At 26.9% G+C, this 27,677-nt stretch overlaps 2 protein-coding genes across 2 annotated transcripts; one reads left to right on the forward strand and one right to left on the reverse strand.

Moving 5' to 3' along the window:
* The first annotated feature begins 4,557 nt into the window (after positions 1-4,557).
* On the forward strand, positions 4,558-27,471 carry LOC107161812 (putative E3 ubiquitin-protein ligase HECTD2). Its single transcript, XM_089220174.1, has 14 exons — positions 4,558-4,794; positions 10,421-10,570; positions 10,941-11,095; positions 11,259-11,361; positions 11,429-11,518; positions 11,616-11,680; positions 12,172-12,327; positions 18,226-18,374; positions 18,513-18,838; positions 20,579-20,968; positions 22,470-22,544; positions 24,195-24,389; positions 24,516-24,631; positions 24,768-27,471. Exons 1-14 carry the CDS (start codon positions 4,681-4,683, stop codon positions 25,030-25,032), a joined length of 2,349 nt encoding a protein of 782 aa, XP_089076300.1. The 5' UTR covers positions 4,558-4,680; the 3' UTR covers positions 25,033-27,471.
* LOC107161823 (uncharacterized) lies at positions 11,814-16,077 on the reverse strand. The gene is made up of 2 exons (XM_015508401.2): positions 15,801-16,077; positions 11,814-13,915 (listed from the first exon to the last, which is right to left on the reverse strand). Exons 1-2 carry the CDS (start codon positions 16,037-16,039, stop codon positions 12,493-12,495), a joined length of 1,662 nt encoding a protein of 553 aa, XP_015363887.2. The 5' UTR covers positions 16,040-16,077; the 3' UTR covers positions 11,814-12,492.
* Positions 27,472-27,677: the final 206 nt, after the last annotated feature.

Raw genomic sequence — 27,677 nt, forward strand, 5'->3', positions numbered from 1 at the left:
ACTTGTAAATCATTAATGATTGTTACCTAATGAAAAGTATTATAAAATAATATGATAGTTAAAAGTATTAGTTTGAACAGTATAATATTAGTCTTCCAGTCTTTCAAATAATTGTAAAGAAATGAAAATAGTATGTGTGATTTTAATTTACATTAAAACAAGGGTCTTAAATCTGTAGTCTGTCTTCCCATTGTTTGAGACCTGCAGACATATTTTAAGTATAGCTTTACATTTCTATCATATAAAAATGTTTTTATTACAAAAGTAGCCAATGGGTTTAAAAAAATAAAATATTAATCATATATGCTGCCTAAAAATCTGAAGATCCAGATAATTAATATATTTATAATTCAAAATATTTATGATTACAATTATACTTATAATGTGAAATAAATTAAATGTCTACAGTAAATTTGGTAACTTGAACCTTCCATTTTTGATGTCTGAAATATTAAAATTCTCTTTTAAACGCTATAATACATTATTGATTTTTGAAATTCAAATTTTTTCACTCATTCACTTTGAGTTATTTATGGTTAACTGTATTTTTATTGATTAACAGTATAATAACTTTTCAGTTTTTATAAATATAATATTAATTAAGGGACCTCTAAAAAATTGTATTTTTTCTTTTTTTAAATTAAAAATTTCTTTGACTAATGCTTGTACTTGTTAAAAAAAATTTATAATATTTGTTCCAACTATTATTCGATTGTACCTTTCAGAGAACGATTAAATTTAGAGTGATTTATTTTTACTTAAACAGGAATGTGTAGAGTATTGTCAATTTTCATAAAATTTAAATCATATAAGGCAAATATTAAAATATGTATGTGTTAGTTATAACTTGGATATGTATTTTTTTCAATTACCTAAATTAGTTTAAAAAAAGTATTTAATTATGGTATTTGTATTATTTTTAATATATCATAATACATTTATTAAACTTGTCTTTAATTGTTTGACAGTTAAAAATGATTTTTTTTATAGTTTGGAAATTTGTGTATTATTTGTATGTAATTACTATTGGACTTTGAATGAATAATATTAAATTATAACAATAAAAGAGTGTTATTATTAACAGTAATTTTTAAATTATTTCAATTAAGTTCAAGAGTTTGTTTTTAAATCAATTGAAGAAACCTGATACCCACTGCTGTAAAATTGATTTCAAAGGTATATAATGTCATTGACTTAGGCCTATTTAGGCTTAGCCCCCTGAATGTTATATGTTCATTTAGTTAGTAATTTTTTTTTCTCAAACCACGGGAAACAGCCAATTTTACGTTCACAGTAAATAATATTAACTATAATCATAATAATTTTATAATTCATAAGTTGAAAATAGCTTCTTATAAAATGTAAAGGTAAGATTATTATCTAGAGCATCATAGGCTTTTTATTATATATTAATTTAAAGTAATTTAAGAGTAAAAATTGTTAATTGTTTGTAGGTACATAGTATCATACATCTTAAAATACTCACACCAAATTCGTTTTTAATAGTGATGATGCCAATAGATGAATATTGTGTACCTACCTATTATTTAATAAGATTATATGTTTAATGTGGTAGCTTTTGTTCGACTTAAAATATAGGTCATTATTATTAATCTTTATTGTTTTATTGAATACCTAATAATGGATTTATTTGTTTGCTTAAGACATTTTTTTAAGATCAAAATTTAAAAAATTAATATTTATTTACAACATATTTATATTTTTATTTGTCAGTTTAAGATTAAAAATTTAAAATAATCCAAAATCAAAAGCAAACATGTCAAAAGTCTTTTGTTAATCACAAAAATTTTCTTTCATTTTACAAACAAATTTAAGGTGAATTTTATCAAGAAATGCAAAAAAATCAGTTTTAATCAGCAACATTTCAAAACACCAAAAAAAATATGTTCTTGGATCAAAATCCCAGCCCTAAAAATTATTACTAAAAGTTAAGATAAATGACAACGTCGTTCGTAAAATCGTTCTCAATCGTTTGATTTTAAGGTACAAAACATTGTTTCTTTGATCTGCCGACAATCGTTCTCAATCGTGTTGCTAAAAAGGCAATACGTTCTCAATCGTACAACATCGCCTCGAATAGATAGTTAATTTTTACAAATGTTTTAAAATAAAATAATTTATTAAAACCTAGAATAACGATTTTAGTTATTTTGTTGCAGCTTAAAAATATTAGATCACTTTTGACTTTTAGAGTACCTACATTAATTTATTGTATAGAGACATAGGTACAGTAGACACACAATGACATTTCCAAGCGCAATTTTTTGTCAAAAACAAGTTTAGCTTACTGTAGTAGTGATGAGATGATAGTTCTAATACGACCTAGTAGTAAAATTAACCAATAGGTACTTTAATTACAATATCATAAAATGTACTTAGTGAAATTGTCCTAGGCTAACCGTCTTCGACCAGGGTCGTTTCTTGTATACAATATTATAATTATTGAATTAAAATTTAACACATCCATTATAATTCACTCTAACTCTGCAACTATAGACACAAAATATATGGCAGAGAACTATAGCCGCTTATTTTACAATGATGTATGTTTTTTTTTTGTCATAAACATTTGAAGTATGTCCCAACAGTAACACCGATCACCCAACTTATATATGACATGATAGATTTTTTTAGATGGGAAGGGGGCCGCTATAAGATATTTCCGTGTACTGCATCAAGAATAGAATAAACGTTTAAACTTAAAAATATGCGATGATAAAGTTACATTACTTATTTGTAGATCCTTTGATTTGCATCTGATGGTTAAATTATAAAATTGGGGAGGGGGCTGATGAGGCCCCTTTATGTACGATGTCATAGTTATAGTATATTTAACACTTCGGCGCTATTGGGTTCCAAGTTAAAATGCTCCGATTCTCGACATCATCATTTTTTCTATAATAGAAAGTGAATCTATTAATATTGCATTCGCTGGTAATCTCAGTCAAACTTGGTTAACTCGAACTTTTTTCACTCGAAATCATCGATATCTCCAATTTTTACCTTGGTCCCTATCCCTTCAACTTCGAGTTAAACAAGTTCCACTGTATAAAATTCCCAGTAGTTTTTGAGAGTGTTGGGAAAAAATGATTAAAATAGTAATTTCTTTGAAAAAATCTGTTTTTGATTTTTTGTTGTAATTCAAAAACGGATAATCGTTTTAAACGATTTTTACCAAATATTTATTATTTATACTGTAATTTTTTATGCATGGTAAAATTTTCAAACTTTCTCTATTCTTTACTCGTTGTATGCTATTTATAGTTATATGAGACATAATATTTTAGTCTAAGAAAACTAAAAAACTAGAAAATATAAAATGTGTATTATTGGTAGGTAGTTTAAAATTTATCTAAATATTTTGAAAATTCTGTTGTGTATTTTCAGTACAGAGTATTTGAATAAGATTTTTTAGTCAACAATTATTGAATTAATATGTAGGTAATGATATGTAAAAAAAATTAATGTATACTAAAGTACAATAATTAATATTTGCATTAAAATAATAGAAATATAGAAATATTATTGATTATAAATATCATATAAATAGTAAAATATGTAATAATAAATTTCTCCAAGTTATTTTCGAGAATTTACTCCCCCCCCCCTCAATATCGACACCTCTAAATAACGGACAAAATTATAGCGACCGAGAATGTCCGGTATTTAGAGGTTTCACTATAACAATTTGTAATAGTACCTATATATAGGTACCATAATTACGAATATATTAAATAGGTAATTTTTTTTTATAGACATACTTTTGACCGTGCCACCGTTTTATATTATACAATATTTTTTAAATCTTATTAATTCCACGCATTTACAGAATACTTTCTAATATAATTTGTGTGAATAATTTAAGGATAATAACTAAAGCTCCGTAGTATGTCAGTAAGACAGTAACCTTACTTTACATATAACGACTCTCTGATCTGCACTATACCAACTCTTACCCGCATTTATATTATTCAAACTTTCATACACACACTCATAATCACCCTAACCCTCTAATTTCTAATCTTTCCTCTACAGCCACCATTTCCAATACAATCCTTCTCGCCGTCTAAAACGTAACTGGTCGCGTGATTTACTTATTTAACCGGGCAAAAAATATAAATTTTTTAATTTTTTATAAAGAACATAAAAAAAGAATTATTATTGAAGTAGTGTTATTGGATGCCCTCTTCTTTCACTCCCCCAAGCCCTGTAAACATTTTTCTAAAATTTAATTATTGTATTAATTGTAAATACAGATTGTTAATATTGTCTAATAAAAAAAAAAAATAATAATAAAAAAAAAAAATTGTGTGAAACGAATAATATGATATTGTCATATTGAATAAAGGCTTAAATAATTAACAATTTAAAATCAATATCTTGTCCTTGAACTTAGTTTTCAAATCTATATCTACGCGTTGTACCTATTGGTGTAAAATTAATAATTTATACCTGCATGTACATATACAGATATACTCAAATGTGTCAAACATTTTTTAAAACACGGACCTCGTATGCGTTAGTATGGTTGTCATGACACACGTATGTAAAACACATAGTAGGTATAGTGCCCGCAATAAAAGAGGTCATCCTAGAATATTTCCTTGATATTTAGTTTAAAATATAACCGTGCTTGATAATTTTCTTAAATGATTTCGAATGACTTGGCTTTGGGAAAAAGTAAGGAAGTCTTTCCTCAATAGGACTTTGACTTTTGCCGTAGTACCTTGCGTTAGTAGATCTCCCATAAGTGATCATTTGCATTCAAAAAACGTAAGTAGATATTTTATTGTTTTATGAATAGGTAATAATAGTACCTATAACATATTATGCTTTGTTATTTAATATGCTTCACTTAATTTATCTAGTACCTTATAATTTTCCATTAGGTACTTTATACCTTAAATTAGGGCTCAGATTTAAATGCCCTAAAAAAAATTAAAAAAATGACCTTTCAAAAACTGCATTTGTTATCTAGCTAAAAATATTTATAAAACTTTTTCAAAAAATTGTGTAGTTCCGTAAAAAAATAAATAAAACAATTAATTTGTGTAACTACGCTGTACTCAAGATCGAATTTAGTCTTTTGTGTGCTCAATGCAAATCTTTTTTTTAAGCCACTCGCATGTAAAAAAAATTTAAATACTCATTATATAAGTACCTATAGTTAAGGAAAAAAATAAAAAATTTCAAACTTGCACGTTAGAATTATCTACTTAAAACGTGTTTATTTCAATTTTCAAGTTAGAAATACCGCTGTTTATGTGTCAAAAATTTCAAAATGTATTTAAAGATAGCAATGTTATAATAATATTGTAGGTATTAAACCTTCATAATTTGGAGATGAAAAACACAACATTTTATTCATTAAAATTTTGAATCTAAACCTTCACAGTTCACAGAATTACACTGTTACATAAATAATAAACTGTTATATCAAATTTTTATGTACAGTAATTTGTACAATCAAAATTCCTTAGACTACTTACGTGCAGTAAGTTGGAGCGACCCGTATATACAAAAAAGTCAAAACACAGTCGAGCTGTAAAAAAATAAATCATATAACCACTCGAATGTTTATACAGTGGCGCTGAAGTGTTAAAAATATACTATGACATCGTTCACTAAGGGGCCTCTTATAATGCCCACTTTTGTAAATTTAACAATCAGATGCAAATCAAAAAAAAAGTCAATTGAAACACATTTGTTGCTCGGGAAGAATCATGTAAGACATTCTAAAAAAAAAATTTGCAAATGCATATAAATTTGAGCCCTATTTATATAAAGTATAATGTATAAACATAAAATAAATTACAGTTAAGTCACGATAACTCAAATGACTTTATAACTCGAATTTTGACGACTAAATTTTGAAAAATCGTTAAAACCCTACCGTAAAATGGGGTGTATAAGAACAATTTTAGAGGTTTTTTGATTATAAAAACGCCAATTTTTTGGATAGATATTTTTTTGTATATACTTCACACAGACTCTTTATTTTACAGTGAATTTTTTAATTTAGGTTTGTTAGTTTTTATATACATTTTTTTTTTTTAAAACGTTCCTATTTCTACGTTAATGCGTTGAACCGGTACATAGTTAAAATTTTCTCAACTTTTCCTATTCTTGTCAACTGGAGATTGATAGGAACACATTTTATTTTTTAAAAAAGGTTATAGGACATTCCTGCCTCATTAATTTCAAAAAAAAAAAAAAAACACAAATACAAATAGGTACACAATTAATTAAAATCAAATTAAAATAATAACTTTTACTAGGGTTCGAGATTTCCGGGCGGTACACTTTTGCCTAAAAATGACCCTTCGCTTTTCGCCCAAAAATATTATATATATAGCACTATTTGGTCAAATTTTTATTATACACACTTTGGGAAACACTTACTTTAAATTATTTATACTTTACATAATGATAAATTTCAAATTTGTCATATTTAAATTATTTATTTATGTTAATTAGTTTTATAAAGTCATTTTAGCCATTTAGCATTTATCCAGAGAGTACCACGAGGAGGACGAGGAGGTGGCTTCTATTACTATCCAAAAATGTATTGTGTTTTTGTACATTAATATAATTTTTATAAAATATAATATATAATAAGTAAGTTTTTATCAAAAGAATAAATCGTCAAAATGTAGTTAATACAGTGTGTTCACCGATTTAGGAAACATTGAATTTCTCGGCCGGGTTTGTTTGGAATAAATCGATTATTTTTTTACAAACTGGTGGTATATGAATCACATTTTTTAATACATTTCAAAATTTTTTAAGAATTTGGTCTGCGCATGCGTAATAAAAACTTTTTTTTAAATATCAACACTTATTTTCAACACCATATTCGGATAGGCCTATTTTTTAAAAGAAATTTTCATGTATCAACTATGGCTCTAAGTTTCAAATTGATTGAATAACAGCCATGTCAATTTTATTAAATAATACATTTTTAAACATTTATAATTAATTTATGAACAATTCATTTAATTTATTGTGTAATTATAAAATAACTATTGTTCACTTGTAACAGTTGTACACTTGTACCTAGTTGATTTTTAATAAAAAATGTTGTATCCATATTATGTTAGACTTGTTTATAACATTTCTAAAAAAAAAAATACGTACAAATATTCAAAAAGTATCCAATAAGAATTAATTATAAATGTTTAAAAATAATTTTAAAATGTATTATTTAATAAAATTGATATGACTTTTATTCAGTCAATATTGAACTTAGAGCCATAGTTGATAAATGAAAATTACTTTAAAAAAACAGGACTATCCGAATATGGTGATAAAAATAGGTGTTGTTATTTAAAAAAAATAGATACGCAGACCAAATTCTCAAACATTTTTGAAATGTATCGAAAAATGTGTATTCACTATACCATCAGTTTGTAAAAAAAAAATCGATTTATTCCAAACAAATCCGGCCGAAGAATTCAGTGTTCCCTAAATCGGTGTACACACTGTATATAGTATTAAATAGAATAGTTAAATGACATTGATTATTTATGTCTAACATATATCTACTAAGGACCGGTCAATATCTTAATCTTATCTTTATAATATTCGGAAACTATAAGTATATTATTTTAGATATATCGATCTCAGTGTAGTCTGCTTATTATTTTATATAAAGATAAGATGATAATAATTGTATACTAGCCTTGTACATACATGAGCAGTTTCGTTTACTTTCGAGTGGAAGTGTTGGAGTGCGTTTTTCGACAGTTATTTTTTATTCAAAAGCTGTTGAAAATATGCATACACAACCGAGAAAAGTAGGTACTATTAAAGGAAATTGCTTATAATGACCACGCAGTATCAACATTTCATGCAAATGATATTAATAGGGCGAGAAAAAAAAACATTTATATAAAGCTCGTACAAGTGTTCTCCCACCTAATCCGACTAATATTAATGAACTGCGTACCCTTATTGATAATAGAAAAAATAATTACTACTAGAGGAGAGTCGTTTTCATTAGTCAATAATAAAAATAAAAATGTACTGATTTTTTTATGTGAAAAAAATGTATCATTCTTGAACCAAGTCGTATATAAATACGTAGATGGTACTTTTAAATATGCGTCAAAGTTTTTTAATCAAATGTTCACTTTACATGAATTTAAAAATGGACATTATACTCCCATAGTATTTTGTTTGCTCATTGATAAATCGGTCAAAACTTATGAATTTGTGTTTACTATGATTATTGAAAAGTGTAATACACTTGGTTTTTTATTCTCGCCAAAAAAGGTTACCGTTGATTTCAAATTAGCAATCCATAAAGCTATTGAAAATATCTGGCCGAATACAACAATAATTGATGCCGATTTCATTTAACTCAATCATGGTGGAGAAATATTCGAAAGTGTGGTTTAACTTCTTACTATAAAGACGAATCTTCAGAAACTGGTAAGTGGATACGTTATGCATTTGGCATAGTATTTTTAAATCCAGATGAAGTATCAAATTGTTTTGTCGAAAACCTAATATCTGACTGCCCAGTAGGTAAATAACAATAAATTAACAAATTACTGTGACTATTTAACCGATACTTACATCTCTGAAGATAATTTATTTCCACCAAGTATTTGGGCATCTATAATACGTCGGAATTAATAAGAACAAACAACGCGTGTGAATTTTTTCATTATTTTTTTAACAAAAGTTTTAAAAGTTTTAAATGTTTTAATCATATTTCTCCACCAATAAATGCCTGGTTAAGTGTTATTAATGAAATTCAAACTGAAGTCTACATTAAAATTAAATAGTCTGCATTTACAAAGGAGTCCCAAAGATAAAAAAAATTGTAGATCGGCAACGAAAAAATGAAGAAAAAAATATAAAACAGGAACAATTAACCGGTATGATTTTATTAAATCAATGTCATTTAACTATTCTATTTAATATTATATATCAAAATGCTGACGATTTATACTTTTGATAAAAACTTACTTTTATATCATATAAAAATTATATTTATGTACAAAAACACAATACATTTTTGGAGAGTAATATAGAAGCTGCCTCCTCGTGGTACTCTCTGGGTAATTCTAAATGGCTTTATAAAACTAATTAACACAAATAAATAATTTAAAAATGACAAATTTATTATTATGTAAGGTATAAATAATTTAAAGTAAGTGTTTCCCAAAGTGTGTATTATAAAAATTATATCGAAAAGTGATATATAATATTCTTGGGCTAAAAGGGAAAGTAGTTTTAAAATATTTGGGTGAAAAGCGAAGGGTCATTTTTATCCACGATTATTCGCATTTGCATGTTTTTTTGTAGTGGATTGTTCTAGGCTAGTTATAAATTTGTTTTATGAAATTACGAAATCAAATACAAAGGTTGAATTTGCATATTTCATCATATTTTAAGAAAAGCGCATATTTGATCAATTTTTAGCATATTTGGTCATATTTCAGATTTTTATAACTCTAAAATTGTCGGGAAAAATCATAATTGGATCTTTGATGGTCGTAGTCTGTCTTATCTAACACGTTCGTATGTTTACGATGATATAGTCTCTTCTCTTCATCGTTTAATAAATCAACCTTTTTATCGAAAACATCGACAATTGTAAAGTCGTGATAAAACCTAAGTAATAGCAAAATTTAGATAGGTATGCAAAAATTACGTGATGGAATGCCAAATTGAGTTTTATAAAAGAATGTATTAAGGTCAAGCAAAAGATGGAACCGAGGAATTGATTTATGTAATTCATTTGAATGGCTTTAATAATTTTAGAAATATTTTTTTTTAATTAAGTGTTTATTTTATCATATATATTTTTTTTTTTTTTGTGTATTTTAACGTAAGTAATTTGAAAATAATTTATAGAACTGTGTTTATTTAATAGTATTTATGTGGTATATTTTTGAATATTTTTATTGCATAATTTATTTTAAAAAAATGCATATTTCACCATTTTTTATTGCATATATACATTCTAGCCTTAGTCGTTCAATTCGTCATTGCACTTGATAAATGTAGCTTGGAATTTAGTAGCTAAACACTCACTTAAAGTCTATAAATGAAAAAAAAATAATTTGGCCACGTTTTCTAGTAAAACTATAAACTTACTCCGTATAATTGGATAAACGATAAATAGTGAATTATACAATCACAAATTTCAATATTGAGATAACATTTTTTTGTATGTAGTATTGATATTATTTTAATAACACTAAACAGCAATAGAAAAAAAAATGTAAATACGCAGAGCGGTGGATGCTTTATCAATTACCCTTCTCCCTATAAATCCACCACTAAATTGATACGATAGACACAAGGTGTATAAATAATTAAAGTTACAGATTAAGTAATAATAGATGAAGTAGTATTGTTCTTAAGGCGTAAATATAAATTTTAGATAGAATCTTGTGAAGAAACAGAAGATCATTGGGGAGATCGCCTTAGTCCGTGCCCTTTTTGCGGTCATGGAGATAGCCCGATTTTAACCAGAAATCAAAGATCATGCAGTGATCCTACAGTATCTGGATATTCAAGGCTACCTCCAATTGTAAGTCCTTATAAGAATTTTAATGTAAATCAAATAAACTGGATAGCCACAAGCCAGTTGAAATTTATTTTATTTTATTAAAATTGTTCTTAAAATATTTTTTTTAAGAATAAATACAAAAGTAGTTACACTTATTAAAATATTGTAAATCAATAAATTATTCAAGTAAATACTTTTTATGATACTTAATAAATTTACCGTCAAAATAATCATCAATCATCCTGTATAATATATTAAATTCTTATAAGATAAGCTTTTATTTTTTTGTAACATAGCTTAATAATATTTAATGCATAATTAGCTTCTACTGCTTCTAGTATCGAACTATATCGAATCTTCAGAAGTATTCACCTATAAATTCTATTTTCAGGGTAATTCAAGCCAGTTTCTAACATATAGACCAATCATCCCTTCTATAAATAATCAAAATCCAATCGATCAGAATTGTAGAAACATTAAAAAAAATATTCAAAAAGAATCTAAACCTCAATATCCAATTAGACACGAAACAAGAGAAGAATTTTTGTGAGTTTAATTTTTTTAAAACTAATTTATTGGTAGATACCTTCATCAACAATAGTTGAACGTGTAAATGTGAAACTTCGAATTTACGGCTAAACCGTGAAACATTTATTCCAGTACTCCAGTACCTATCTATAAATATAATATTAAAAAAATTGTGTTTTAGACAAGAAATACGAAAAGCTAATAAAAATGAAAACTTTATGACCGTTCAACGTTTTTATATGAGGTTGTTCGGTTCATTTAGCGAGATCTGCGCGCTTTTAAAGGTATTTTTATTTATATTACAAAGTGTCGGATGATTTTTTTTTCACTGTACCTATTTATGATTTTCAGATTAATCCTAATCAATCTGGAGCTAAACTAGATGACCCTGATCTTCATTTAGAATTTGTCTATGCTATAAATGATGTCCTCAAAGACTTGGTATTATATATATAAATATTAAAATATATAATTCAAATCCTAAATTTAAATTTAATATTTACCTATCTACAATTTGTGAATTATTTAATTATTACAGTCAAATGGAATACATAAAACTATTTTAAAGTCAATAATAAATGCATTGCTGGAAAATAATAAAAAGTGAGAATTTACATACCTATTACTTACTATTACATACCTATATACTTACTATATTATAAATAAAATGTATATTATCATATACTTATTAAATACCTACTATAAAAGTGCTTTTTTTATCAATTTATACTCAAAGTTCTTGTTAAAATAATTTATATTTTAGTAAAATAGCTTTATTATAAAATAAAAAAGAATAAATCAATATACAAGCATGCTTAACATAAACGGAGTTAGATACATTTTGAGAGTCTGAAGTCTTGGATTTATTTTATAATACTAAACTATTTATTATTTACATAAATAAAATATATAATATATTATGTTTAAAATATTACAATTCACTGAGGTGTGCCATTTTTATATTTGGGATTGCTTAAACCTCCCGTGTTTCTCTAGCTTCGCCAATAATGCTTATCTATTGTATGATAAATATGATAACATACAATTTTTAGTTACTTTAAGATTATATAAAATATGTTCCTATTTTTGTTCAGTCTTTATGAGAAAGATGAAGTCAGAGCTTTATTTGTATTACTTCAATGTCCTGTTTTTGGAACTCAATCAAGTGCACCAATATTTGCACATTTATTGAACTATACTGCTCAATTAAGCAAAGATGATCACCAACTGTTGGTAAATTGGTTCAGAATGTAAGTATCTGCTTCTTAATCTATACGCATTAAAAATTTTAGTTTAATCTTAGTGTAAATATTAAAAAAGTATGTTTAAAATGTGGTCAATTTATTATATATATATTTTTTTTATGAATAACTAAAATAATAATTTTCCTTATAATAAACATCAGCTGTATCATTTTATATTAATGGAAACGATTGCATTTTCGTATCTTGTTGTTTCTTATTGGATTGTGTCATTTGGTCGCCAACGTAAATACTCTCTGTTATAATTTTTAATAGTTGTCTCCTCATTTCAGGGTTTTTCTCAATTTGTTTGGCGATAGCGTCCACATCCATTTTTATTTGTTTTGGGTCTTCGTTGCTCCTTCCCATTTGTTGTTGAGATTCTGAGAATCGTTGTTGAAACTGAAGGTTATCATAATATTGTTGGTTGTCATTTAATTTTTGTGTATATGGTGAGAACTTATCGTAAATAATCTGTTCTGCAGCTTTAGGTTGTGAACTTCCCATAATACTTCTGAAGGGTCCATTATTACCAGTATTGAAAGTGGCAATCTGTTGTTCATAAGGTGTTCCACGATTCGTTGATCCTAATTCATTGTATGCCGGCAATGACGATGAATATTTAAATGAAGAAGTTGGTGGAGAGTATCCAACTGAACCGGGAGCGGCGTATCTGTATAAATCTGTAGCGGAAGACATTGAAGGAAAACCGTATGGAGTTGATGCACGTGATGATGAGTAACTCGACGAATCTGATGTAGATAAACCCGATGAATAAACTGGTTCATAAGGTGCAACACTATTTCTGGACTCTACTGATTTGTACTGTCCACCTGGTTGTCCAACGTTGATTCCTGGCCCGTATCCAATAGGATACGACGATCCCGAAAAACCGTATGAAGGACCCGTGTCTGATTCACAAACACTGTTACCATTACTGACATGCTGTTCATATTCATCGGCTAAGTGAATGGTTGCCGCATGATATACTGGATGACGAACAAAATGTTTAGTGGGCTTATGGTAGATAGGTTGGTTAACGGTGTGTTTTTGATATCCGTGATACGATGGACCGAGACCAATATGTTCAGTGAAGAGTGGTTTATGTATGACTTGTTGTAATTCCGAGATAACGGGTTTATTTACAATTTCTTGTACTTCTGTAATTATTGGTTTGTGAATAACTTCTTGTAATTCTGTAACGACAGGCTTATGAATTATTTGTTGGGCGATGCCACCTTGACAAGGGATAGAACTGGAATAAGATGTTGGAATAGCTGAGTTTGAGCCAGATGATTCTGATAACCCATATGATCCAGACAATCCATAATACGATCCCGCTAATCCGTTTGACCCTCCATATCCATATGATCCCGGCCTTAACCCGTATGACGTAAATGATGGATACGAAGAAGATGCTAATCCCGGAAACTCTAATGGGCCAAAGGATCTTTCTGAAGGATACGCAGGACCAACCGATTTGTATTGCTCATTTTCCGAGCTTACTGGATAACTTAAATCGGTGTTATGGATGCTGGTTAATTGAGACGAGAACGCAGATGGATTAACCTGATTGATAGTTGAATCATATGAAAGTCTGAAAATATTTAAAAATAATATAAATTATTAATTGAACTAAAAACAAGAAGAAATTCTATACGCATAACATTTTATATAAACTATATATACTCAACACAAGTGGTATATTATAGATTTATAGATAATTACTATAAGCAGGGATGAGCAATGATGAATGAAGATACTTATAGAAATCAGTAAGATATCGTGATGGTGATAGTGTATAGTATATACAAGAGTATAGATACGTCTTGTATTTGTATATTTCGGATAGGTACTATTATAGATACTCGATATTTATTACATTATAAGAATTTATATTGGTACTCATTGTTCGATAGTTGATAAATTTGGATAAAATATACAATAAGCCATGTGTTTTTTAAATCTTATATTTATATTTATGATATGTATAATTAATAAAAACTATAGACTATACAGTAAATAACTCAATAATAATACCTATTTAACTATTTCTACAAGATTGTTTGATACTTCTTATAACTATCGGAATACAAAATACGTACCTATCGATGATACAGTTTAAGTGCAACCCTCACCGTAGGTAGAATCGATAGATACTTATAATAATTTTATTAATTAAAATATTTTGTTGGTTAGTACCATTCTTGTAAATCATATACAAAACAATACGTAATAATACAATAATATAATTATTTATACATTTTATAACTTACTTATGGCGTTTTACCATCAATATTAAGATATATTATGATTATTATAGCATTCTTAGGTATATTAATTGTTTTAAAATCTTCATATTACAATTTAATACAATTATAATTAATACTAAATGCATTTGTTTATTTTTATTTTTTCATCAATTTAATTATATAATTTTTTGTACCTATAATAATGTATTTATTAAACACAAAAAAAAATGTCTACATAGTTTATACGTGGTTCAAAGTGTATGTATATTTCCCATAACAATGTGAGGTATATTATAACATCACACAAGTGTCTGGTAATTTGTTTTTAAAATTTCCATGTCGTTACTAAACACTAGGTATTTAGTATTTATTCACCATAAAATTGAATAATATAATATATTAATATAATGTACTTAATAATTATTACACAATAGTTCAACCAAACTAAATTAAAAAATGTACATCCCTAATTGAGTTTTATTCAAATAATTAATACCATTGAATAATAAATAACCTTATATATTACATTACTATATTATTATACAGGTATTCAATGCTAATACCTATTTTCGAGGCTATTATAATGTTTTCATTGCTTTTGCATTTTGGTCTTAATATGTGACAGTCTATATTTGCTATATTTAATTTACATTTTACATACTATAGGATATCATATATGACAATGATCGCAAATATGTTATCACATAAGTATATATACATCTTATAATCGTAGGTACACAAATAGTGGAGAGCTGAGGAGTGAAGGCCTCAGCCCACCTAACAGTTGACTTCTACAAAAAAACTGAAAATTTTAAATAGCATGGGAATATAATATGAAATATTTTAATATGTTCATCAAAGTCTCTCTTCCTCTCACCCAAATCTCAAATACACCTTACGCCTATGCAAACAAATTATTATTAATTTTTTTTTTTTGTAAAATATACAGCGAGTCAGCCAGATGGAGACTATATCAATAAATAATAGTTGTGATACTAATATATTTTATTAATCAATAATAATAAATTATATAAGTATATAACTGTTTTATATAATATGAAGTAGTTTATACCTACTATAGTCTATAAATAATACAGTTATTTAATAAATATCTGCATGTTAATTGTATATTTGTAAATTTTAATCCTTACAGTATTATATATATATATAATATTTCCTACCAAAATAACCATTACAAATTTATGAAATTGTATTTTAAGCTATAATTACCTTTGCTTCTCATCTGCAGATTTTGTTCCGTCAGTTTTTGAATCATTATTCTCGTTTGATTCGGAAGAAACCGGAACTATTGGAGATATTTTATCATCACGCTCAACTCTGTGGATCGATATTACAGTCTCGTTATTGGTGTTAAGCTTCGTAGATAGTTGTTCTGGTTTTTCGACTTCGTCCATTGGTTTGGCTATTGCCACGGCACAAACTAAAGCAAAACACAATAAATACTTCATGATGAAAATTTCAACTAAATTCACTGTCTAATTGTATATCGAATGCCAGACTGTATCAGAAATGAATAATAATATTAATAGTCTACGTAGGGATATAAGTAGGCTTTCAGTCTAATGCGTTGTCAGCAATATTATGCAATACGGTAGTGAAGAAATTACATTGGTGTATACAATAATGGTGTTTAGGTATTTAATATTATAAAAAATAGATTGATGAAAATAAAATTATAGCGGTCATGGAAAATAATAAATATATAAATTCAATGTGTATATTAAAAATGTATAATTTTGAATAAACTTTTAATGTTACAGTTATATCTATATAGATATCCATATACTATACAACCATATAAGTATATCATATATATAATAGATATATAAAATAATTTATTGATTTAGTAATTAATAATTAGTATACCAATAATATGAATATGAATGTTATTTTTCAATCTTATTTTTGAATTTAATTGTTATATTGGATTTTTCATAAATATGACTGCATAGTGCATAATTTGAAATGTAATGTAATAATTACAAATAAATCGTTAACTATTGTTTCTCAATCGATCTAAGTTATTTACTTTCATATCTATAAATACGTTAATACATTTTTAAAAAAGCGGGTAAATCGTGGATGTCGCTCGCAGTAGGTTACAAGTGGGTTACTGTAATGGATGGAATTAAATATGAGTCCAATGATACTATATCAACGTATACGAAAAACGATTCTGAGCGGAGATGGTTATTTATCTGTCTATAGGTTAAATTGTAGATTATTAAAAATTTTCAAATCTTAGATATAAAAGGAAAATTTTTTTATCAATTTCTAGCATTTTCATGATTTTTACGTATAGGTATGTTGTCAAAATTCAAACTCGAATTCTTATAAAAAAAAAATGTGACTTTATATTTATTTTATTTTTCAACTGCTGTTGTAAAAATATTTTAGGAGGCTTGTAATAAATTTTCAAATCTTAGATGTAAAAAGAAAAACTTATGAATTTCTATCTAATATAATTTGAACATTGCCGTAATTTTTTACGTATCTATTTAAAATTTGAACTTTAAATAATTATAAAAAAAAAATCGTGCATATGTATTTTTAATATTTTTCAACTGCTATTGTGACAATGTGTAGGAATGTGTATTAAATTTTCAAACTTTTCTACCCAACAAATAAATTTTTATCGATATTTACAGGAAATTAAAAAAAACTAAAAAAGTTGAAAAATTAAAATGTCAATAAACAGCTCAAAATTTTATCAAATATATAAAATGCCTATATAAACATTCAGTGAAAATTTCAAGTATATGCAGTCATTTGTTTTAGAGTTACACCAAAATAAGAAAATCGATAAATGAGAAATCTAGTGAAAATCAAATGTTGTAAAAATTTAATTTGAATTTCTGGGGGACATTTTTCTTGTGATAAAGATTGACAAACTTGTAAGAAATCTTGTATTAAATTTTCAAGTCTTAGATTTAAAAAGATAATTTTTTATGAATTTCTAGCTTACAATAATTTACAAATTTTTGTGCTTTTTACGTATTTCGTCAAAATTCAAACTTTGAATGCTTATAAAAACAAATTGTGACTATGAATCTTTTGAAAATTGCATAGTGGATAGAATATACTTATATAAATGTTCGATGAAAATGTCATGTATCTATGGTAATTTTTTTTTAAAGTTACATCAAAAACTAAAATCGATTTTCTCGAAATCTGATTATGCGTAAAATTTTCGGATTTCCCTTAATTTTTAGTTTGCTTATTCCGATTATTTAGAAAAATATTAAGAATTTTTTACTTTTTATCCCCCAAAATACCAACTAGATTCACTTTCTGATCAAACGAGGTACTGAATCCTAAAATCGATGCACTTTTACTGCCCTAAAACTTGATGACAGACACAAAAAAAAGAAAAAAACACATACATCATCATGTTAAAATCAATACATTTCTTGCTCCGTTCAGAAACTAAAATACATAAAATTCGTTTCGATTCAAATCCTACATATCCAGATAAAATATAAGAGCATTTATTTTACCAAGCAATAGCAATATATATTTTTATTTAACATCAATTTTGAATTCCTAAATGGCAGGAACTTAATTTCTTTTTTAATGATTTTATTGTCTTACATACAATTTGTTTATGATAATTCATTGAATTTTTGTATTTAAGACTGGAACTTGATAAATTAAGGTCATTAATAAGATATATTATGCAATTTATAACACTACGACAATTTTCTCCAAATGACAAATCTCTACCACCTTCAGGAAAGACACTTTGGTGGATACCATCAGCAATGAAAAATTTAGCTTTAATAAGTAAGTTTGATGCACGTTTATTTGAAGTTTTATAATAACATTTTAAAATATTAATTGAGAAACATTCACAATATTTAATTAACTAGGTAACAATATTTAGAGTTATAACTTTTAAGAGTTATTTGAAATGTATTCCAGATGCAGCCAATAAATTAGGAACCGAACTATTACATTTTACTGAATTATATAACTCTGCTTTGGATCACATTGATTTGATGCGTGATTATTACAATTGGCAAAGTTTTGGACCATATGAATGTTTTTCTTATTGCCAATATCCGTTTATTCTGAGCATTGTTGCAAAAAGGATCATACTTACTAAAGATTCAGAACAGCAAATGATTCTAAATGCTAGAAAATCATTGGTATCTAAGGTTGCAAGAAGGCAGACACCTAATATCGATATATTCTTTTTAAACGTAAACATAAGAAGATCACATTTGGTACAGGATTCATTAAATGAGGTAAAAAATAAAAAAATAATTTGTGTCGTTAAAATCCTAAACATTTCTTTTCACAAATCTCTAATCCTTTTTTAAATATTTCCAACTTTTATTCTAAGGAAACGTCCACATCCATCAAATTCATACCTCATAAACTCTCTAAAAACTAAAAATTAAACATATAACTATTTAACAATAAGTATAAGTTATTGAAATAGCTATGCTTGTATAATATTATGTTATGTAAGTACCTACGATATTTTATGTTACATTATTATTATAAGAAATATTTCATATTATATCGTTAATTATTTATTCACATTTTTTTTTTTTTTTTTTATTAGCTATATTAGTAAACACTATCATATCTCGACAATTATAACAGACAAACATACTTATTTATTATAACAAAAATCAAAATTATTTCCTACATTTTAACTATTGTTTGTTTTTCAAATGTTTTAGTAAACAGTTGAAGAATTTAAATTTGTAATCACTTAAGATTTCAACTCCTATAATAAATAAAGAGTTTGTTTAGTTAAACATTTTAAGCTAAATATATTATAGTGATGACCTATACTATATTTCTATTGCTGCAGTTATTATTTTTTTTTTACTTTTATTTTGTTTCGGTTGTTTAAATTTGTATTTCCGATAGATATATCCGTATCTATATTTGTTGACTTATCAGTCCGGAAAATAACCAAAGTATGTTCCTTCCTCGTTAAAAAAATTGATTGTCATGTTTATAGATTCGAAGTAATTATTCGTTATAATTTTATATTTTTTGACCACAATTATTTACTATAAAAAAAAATCTTTTTTTAATAAAAATAATACTAAATAGTTTACCAAATTAATAAATATAAGGTTATTAACTATCAACTTTTAAATAAATACAACATACAAACTCATTTGGTAAATTATATTTCCGTGTCAACTGTCAAGGGATTGGAGATTTTTTAACTGCACTGCAGTAGATGCAAAGTGTAGACAGCAGCCTTTGCAGTTATTTATATTGAATGTACCTCTATATATTATGAACAATATTAATTGAAAAATCACTATTATTTTTTATTAGTTTCAACCATAAGTTACTAAGTAAAATCACATTTATCTATAAAAAAAATTAATGGTTTAGGCTATATACTACCAGTTATTAATAATATAGATGTAATATCTAGTCAAATTTTATTAACCTGCACTACTCAGGACAATATAAAATTATCTATTTATATTTAAGTTAAATTATTTCATTTTATTTTTAGTTTAGGTAATGAATATATCAAGGTGACAAGGTGCAATAATATAATAGCAAAAACGCATTTATTATTTGTTTAACTTAATGTTGAAATTAATTATAATATTAAAGTAGAGTTTTAACTCATATTATGACACATTCCTACCTACTATTTTTGCCTGTTATAAATAAGGTTTACAGTTAGTACATATAAATTATAGTTATAGGTACCTACGGACCCTACGGTATTTGTGTCGTTGAGATGGCTATATTAGGTGTCAAACAATTTTATAGGTACCTTCTTAGCCATTTTTCAGATTTAAAAATGTTTAGAAATAATATTGAGGAAATCAAAAAACTGAGACAGCCAATTAAAAATTGCATACAATAAGTGTAGGTACATTATATGAAAAAAAAACTTAGTACCTATACATATAGGTATAATAAATTAATAACTGTTAATAATTATTATTTACTTATTAGGTATAAGTTGGCATACTTAAATGACGGTCGTGTTACAGATTGCTTTCAAACAAAAAGACTTGAAGAAAAAATTAAAAGTGACATTCGCTGGTGAACCAGGATTAGACATGGGTGGTCTGACAAAGGAATGGTTTTTACTTCTGATTCGCGAGATATTTCACGCCGAATACGGAATGTTCGTGTATTACTCTCACTCGAGATGCTATTGGTTCAGCACCGGACAAACGGATCACACGAACCTCCGTGAATACAATCTCATTGGTGTATTAATGGGTTTGGCAGTGTATAATTCCATTATACTAGACCTGAGTTTTCCAGGAATATGTTACAGGAAACTTTTATCGCCACCAGTCGTGCCTGCCGTCAACGTCGACAGCATAGGCATCGTCGAAAATCCCACGTTAAACGACTTAAACGAGATCATGCCAGTTAGTTTATAATATATTATGTTATTTCACCATTATGCCCACATTTTATTACAAATTTAAAATTTCATGTAAATCTCTTAAATTCTGAATTCTAAATTCTACAATCAATAATGACCAACGACTAAGAAGAGATTTAATGGACTGGTCTTAATAAATGTAATAAAAAAAATCTAAAAAATCTGAAACCCGAAATTCTTAAATTTTTTCCAGAAAAAAATTCCTAGGCATCTTCAGCTATTGGGTAAAATAATTTTTAAAAAATCTGAAAAATCCACACTATAGTTGATTTAGACTTTTAAAGTACCTACTTGGCTACCTCATTATACGTAAATCGGTATGGGTCACTCTTGTAAATGCTTTTAATTAATATCAGAATATATCCGAGTTAGGTCCCGAATTAAATTGTTATACTAATTGGGTTCGGGATTTCCATTGGTACAACTCTAGATAGGTCCTTATTTTTTTATTTTGATGAGTTCTATACTTAATATCATCCTCCTTACCATTTTAACAGACTTAGGACTATCCATGATCTATTTTGGCCTAAGAAAAAAATATTTAAAATGTATAAATCAAATATAAAAATACATAGGAATTGTATAATAGAAATAAAAATAAAATATTGTATAAAAAATCACACGTTAATTGGTAAAAATGTATAAGACATTAATTTTGTCTTTTATAAATTTTTCGTCTAGTATAATATAGTTTCTTTTTTTACATTATTTCTGAGGTTCTCATTTTAATATATGTATTGAATCTTAGATAATTGGGCACTGACATATTTCATATAGGAAAATACCAAAATAGTAATGCTGAACTAAAAATATATAGCTAACCAATGTCAATGACAACATTTTTCATTTGGATTGTATATTTACATAAAATACTTTGTTAGGTACTGAAAAAAATCCCGGACCTGGGACCTAACTAGTTAAAGTACCTGCAATTTAACCCTGCTAATATTTGGGTCCCAATTTGGATGCACCGGTTTGTGTTAGGTATATTAGTTAAACCAAAATAAAACTCTGCAGACTGCAGTATTGACATAAGCTATCTACCATAAAACAGTTCATGGTGTAAATCATTTAGATTGGTTTAAATATTTAAAAAGCTCAATTTCGCATAGAAAATTCAAAACACAAATATAGGTAATAGCAAAATGTTTTCTAAATACTCCACTACAATCAACATTTCTGGCTATGCATGTATATTAAAATAAACTTCGTATACAAACGAAAACATGAAAATAAGTTAAATAAGATATTTATTTAAATATTTTTGCTTAATCAAAACTTAACTATTAATTTCTAACATAATATAATATAACCAATGGAGTGATAAGTGACTACTGACTAGACACCTATATATTATGGTACTAAGCTAGTGCCCTGTGATCTCCCTCGTTTTTTTAATAACTGTTAATTATTTAGTGTATACGTACCAGGCTATTTAATATAGGTACTTATCATTTATCTTTAACGATGAGGTTTAATTGTAGGATGTAGCCAGTGGCTTAAAACATCTACTGGAATACGAGGGAAATGTGGAAGAAGATATGGGACTTACATTTCAGGTATCACTATATCGTCTATATCTACATATACCTATTTATTATTTACAGTTATTAATTATTATATTTATTCTTAAATGTTTCAAATTTTATGATTGAAGTATATTATTATATTTTAAAAATAACAAAATTATATGTATTTAATTTAAGTTTTAAATAATTCAAAGCAGAAAATTAAGTTATACATTTTATATTGGTATAATATCAGATATCTTTTATAAGGAAGGTTTCTAAAGTCACTCAGCTGTTGTATAGCTGCAGAAACATCACTGTAATAATTGATATATGAAAAATTAAATAATGAATTATTGCATACGAAAATGATTCTACATATACCTATTTTTTATATATTTTATTAAGTGTTTATAATAGTATAGCTTTAGCAATATATTGGTCATTATACTGATAAGTATTTATTTTAAAAATTGTATCATTTTTTCAATTATAAAAAGTATTTTAAATATACAAACGTTAAATGTACCTAGTTTTCATCATCATACTACATAATAGGTAATAAGCTTTATTCTTTAACATATTTAATCTTTATTTTGATGCTCCCTGAATATGTGTTAATATTAAAGGAATAGCCAATAAGAATGGTAAATTATTCTTTATTCTTAGTACAGTGTTACAATTTGTTGTAATAATTAGGTAGGTACCTATACTATTCACTATTTTTGATTTGACATAATTCGCATAATATGAAACTATATATGTATGTATGTATTTATATTGTATGTATATATATATCAAGCTGTAGATATACCGTATACTATATAGTACCTACCTAATATTATGTAAATTGTAATAGAATCATATAATATTATAGTGGCGGTTTTTGAATTTTTTCCTAGAGGGAGGAGGTCTTTTGATATCATCTTATAATCATAATATTTTATATAAAAAAAAAAATGTTTACATATCAACCATTTATTAATTTCATTTTAATTAACTAAAATATTTTATATATATAAAATAATAATATTATATACCGATGTACCTATATGTTTTACGTTTTACTTAATATATTTATATATTCATTACAATCATCGCAATAATTTAATTGGAACCTAGGATGTCCACTGTACTCCCCGCCGTAAAACCACCACTTTTATATTATAGTATAACATAGTTGTAACTATTGTAACTTATGGCTAGCAAAGAATATAAATATTATATTATTATGTGTAAATGTGAATTGAAGTTTAAAATGTTTACGTAAACTGTAGATACCTTTATTACATACGTAAACTGTAGGTACATGATATATATACTAAATAGGTACTAATATAGTAATATACTATAGTATTATGATGAAGTGGCGCACAGAGGTATTTTAAGAGCACATGCAGTTATTAAAAAAAGTTATCCACCCACCCACCAACCCACCCAATTTTTTATCTATAACAAATATTTTCAATTATTATTCAATATAATTCAAAGAAATCAATTAGTATAGACTATAGTTTATGTTATACATTTTTCAATTTCCCTGTGAAACCTGCAGTAGTACACACCTACCCCCCTCGAGAACACATGCAGTTGCATTCCTTGCTAACTAGGCGCCACTGGTATTACGTATTATATTATATACTCACGAATATACGATGCCTGCTATAACTATTTATAATTCATATATGTTTATAAATATAGGTATCATTAGAGGAACACAGGGCACCCAGAACGCACAAACTAAAACCAAACGGTGAAAATATACCAGTTACGAATGAAACTCGTGAAGAGTATGTGAACCTATACTTGAATTGGGTACTGAATTTATCAATTTTCGAACAGTTTCGAGCATTTTACTTCGGATTTCACAGCGTATGCGCCTCCAATGCTTTAATTGCAAGTGCTCCAGTCATACTACGATAATTTTTTATTCTATATTTCTATTTTCCTTCGTGTAAAACGTGTTTTCAGCTGTCTTGATAATGAGAAACTTCCATATTTTACAATATTATTATTGTGTAGATGCTGAGACCAGAAGAAGTCGAATTGTTGGTCTGCGGTACGGACACGTTAGATTTGCATGAACTACGCAAAGCCACCGAATACGATGGATATCGACCGGATGACAACATTATTTGGTGAGTAATTAGATATACTAATACCATATTACTAACTATATGTGTCGGATGATCGATATTTAAAATCAAAATCAAAGTTTTAAATTTATAGTAAATTATTACATTATACTTTTTCTCTTTTCATTTATATATATAGCGCCTTTTGGAATGTTATCGGATCGTTGTCGGACGAGCAAAAGCGTAAATTCTTACTATTCGTAACTGGAAGCGACCGCGTGCCTGTTGGTGGTATGGGAGACATGAATTTCAAAATAACTAGAGGTCCTAACAGATCTGATTACTTGCCCGAAGCGCATACATGTTTTAATCAGTTAGTGTTGCCCCAATATACCGATCACGAAGGACTTAGGGAGAAACTAGTGACGGCCATACTAAACACTGAAGGATTTGGAATGGAATAATAATAATCTCTATATATAGTGAAAACTGTAATGTGGAATAGCATGGGACTAACCAAAAATTCCATTTTAAGCAGTTTTCGCTTTATTGAATAAAACGGAAAAATTTCGGATTATAAATTCGTATCAATTTTTCATATCATAAAATTAGTTTATAACATTTATAATTTTTATTTTTGTTAGACACTAATTATAAACTTAATTTAATACTTTACTTTATATAACTTATTTTATTAAGATGACGTATATAAGTATGAACTATGAAGGTTTTGAACTAAATTTATCGATATGACTTCTTCATGGAATACCTCTTCTTTGTCATCATCTTCAACATCTTCAGATAAATATTTTGTTGACTAAATTTACATTTAATTTTTTTAAAGTACTTAACTGGTATATGTAGTGCAATTTTATCTTAATTATCGTTTTAGGATGTACCTAGACTACCTACAAACTCATATTAACGTATAACATGACGCTTATCGTGTCATATTTCAGGCTAATGCAAGCTTTTTACTTGCATGGGACCTATAAAATCGTTCCGTTTCCGTGTTAAGAAGGTTCCGTTTTATTGAGGTTCAATGTCTATAAAACTATAGGAACATGCCGCGACCAAAAAATCCGTAGGTATTGGATAGTTTTCCGTTTTATTCAAGGTCCGCATTAGACAGTTTTTACTGTATCTAGTTTAGGTAGGTACTATTACTTACTGTCTATTAGTTATTACTTATTAGTGGATACCTATATTATATTATACCTAGTATGGGTACCTTTATACATAAATACCCAATACCTAATTAAAATTAAATTTCATTAAATTGTTTTCGACTTCAATTTAGTTGTATACTATTGTATCGATAAAATAGCTAAGTATGATAGGTGTTATGTAATATTTATTTTTTTATTTTTTCACTGTGTCCCCTTTCTCTATATAAAATTATTATTTATCTATAATGTTAGCTATTAAATATAGAGGTATATAGACATATAGTATATGTATAATTGTCTAATCATGCAAATACATTTATGCTATTTTATATAGACATATAGTATAATTGTCTAATCATGCAAATACATTTACGCTATTTCATTAGTTCAATCAACAAATATCGTATATATATCTATACTTTACAACAGTCTTACAGTCTTGAAATAAAACATTCGAACATATTCTTTGAATTGTAAACAACGCACGTTTGTATTTATGTGTTTTATTTATTAAACATTCAACTGTTTATAAAGACATACTGTTGTTGGCTGTTGCCATTTATTGAATAATTGACAAGTTAAATATGTATTATTAGGTACCTATAAATAATGTATGAACATAAAGTGATAGTATTATATCACCTAAGAAAAATTAAGAAGATTTGTTATTTCCAATTTTGTAAGAATAAATTGTATTTATCGCTACAAGCCTACATAATATAGATCTTAGTGTCTAGTACCTAACATAGGAATCACCGAACAAAAGTCCGGCAAAAAAAAGTCCGGTTACAAAAGTCCAACGAAAAAAAGTCCGATGTCATAAAAGTCCCGCGAAAAAAAGTCCGGCTTAATAAATCGAAAACCATGTAGTTATATTTTTATATTATTATTTTTATTATCTTTTTTTATTAATTAAGTACCGAATAATTATAAATACATTACAATGTTTTTTATATTTATACGAATAAATCCTTTTTTTAATGACCTTTTTAAGTGCTTTTTTTATTTTTAGTGCATATTTATAAGTTTACGGGTCATATATAAGCGCAGAACTGTACTAGAGCAGCTGTACCTTAAACTTATTCTTTATAATCTGGTGTACATAATTTTCGATAGTGGTTTACCCCTCGTAAATAAATAAACCGGACTTTTTTTCGCGGGACTTTTATGACATCGGACTTTTTTTCGTCGGACTTTCTTTCGCCGGACTTTTAGGTAGAATCCCCTAACATAGAAATATGACAGTTACCTACCTAGTCAATAAATATATTAAAACCAAATAGGTAACTAATAAAGTAATAAGTATGTATGTGTAAAAATTTTATTGACTTAACCTAACTGTTGTTTTTAATAATGCAGATGAGATACATACCTGTAGGTAATATTATATATTTTTTTTCGTACAGTAGGTAGAACCCCTCTCGTACGCCCTCGGCTAGTCCGCCGCTCCGGTTGATCTGACCATGGTATTATTGATATGAATAATTATTTATGTAATTTAAAAAGTACAATTTGGATTTTCCAATTTATAGTAAATGTATAAAATTAATTGCTAGTTTAATATTTCCCTTATTAGTCTTAGCACTCTTAGCTAAGTCTAGAATATCATTTGCTAAACAAAAATCTATAATTGGCTTTTTTTCTAAGTGTTGTAAAATATAATAAATTTCTAATATAATCTTGTATATATATGTACCTAATATGTGAATAAAAATGTTCTGTATATTCTGATAATCCGACCTTTTTCGCGTTCCGACCATACCCCCAGTCCCGAAGGTGACGGATTAAAGAGAGTTTCCTACTGTAATTCATTTCAGGAAATAGGAAGATTCCGACTTGACGAGAGCCAACTAAAACTTTATATTTTTGTTTTGTTTACAATAAACGATGCTGTATGGAGGCCAAACAACAGTTAAGTTCCCATGTAGTGGTAGTACCGT

This window comes from Diuraphis noxia, unplaced genomic scaffold (genome assembly GCF_037042655.1).
Source record: "Diuraphis noxia isolate RWA-SAM2 unplaced genomic scaffold, SU_Dnox_SAM2 contig0002, whole genome shotgun sequence".
Taxonomy (NCBI): Eukaryota; Metazoa; Arthropoda; class Insecta; order Hemiptera; family Aphididae; genus Diuraphis; species Diuraphis noxia.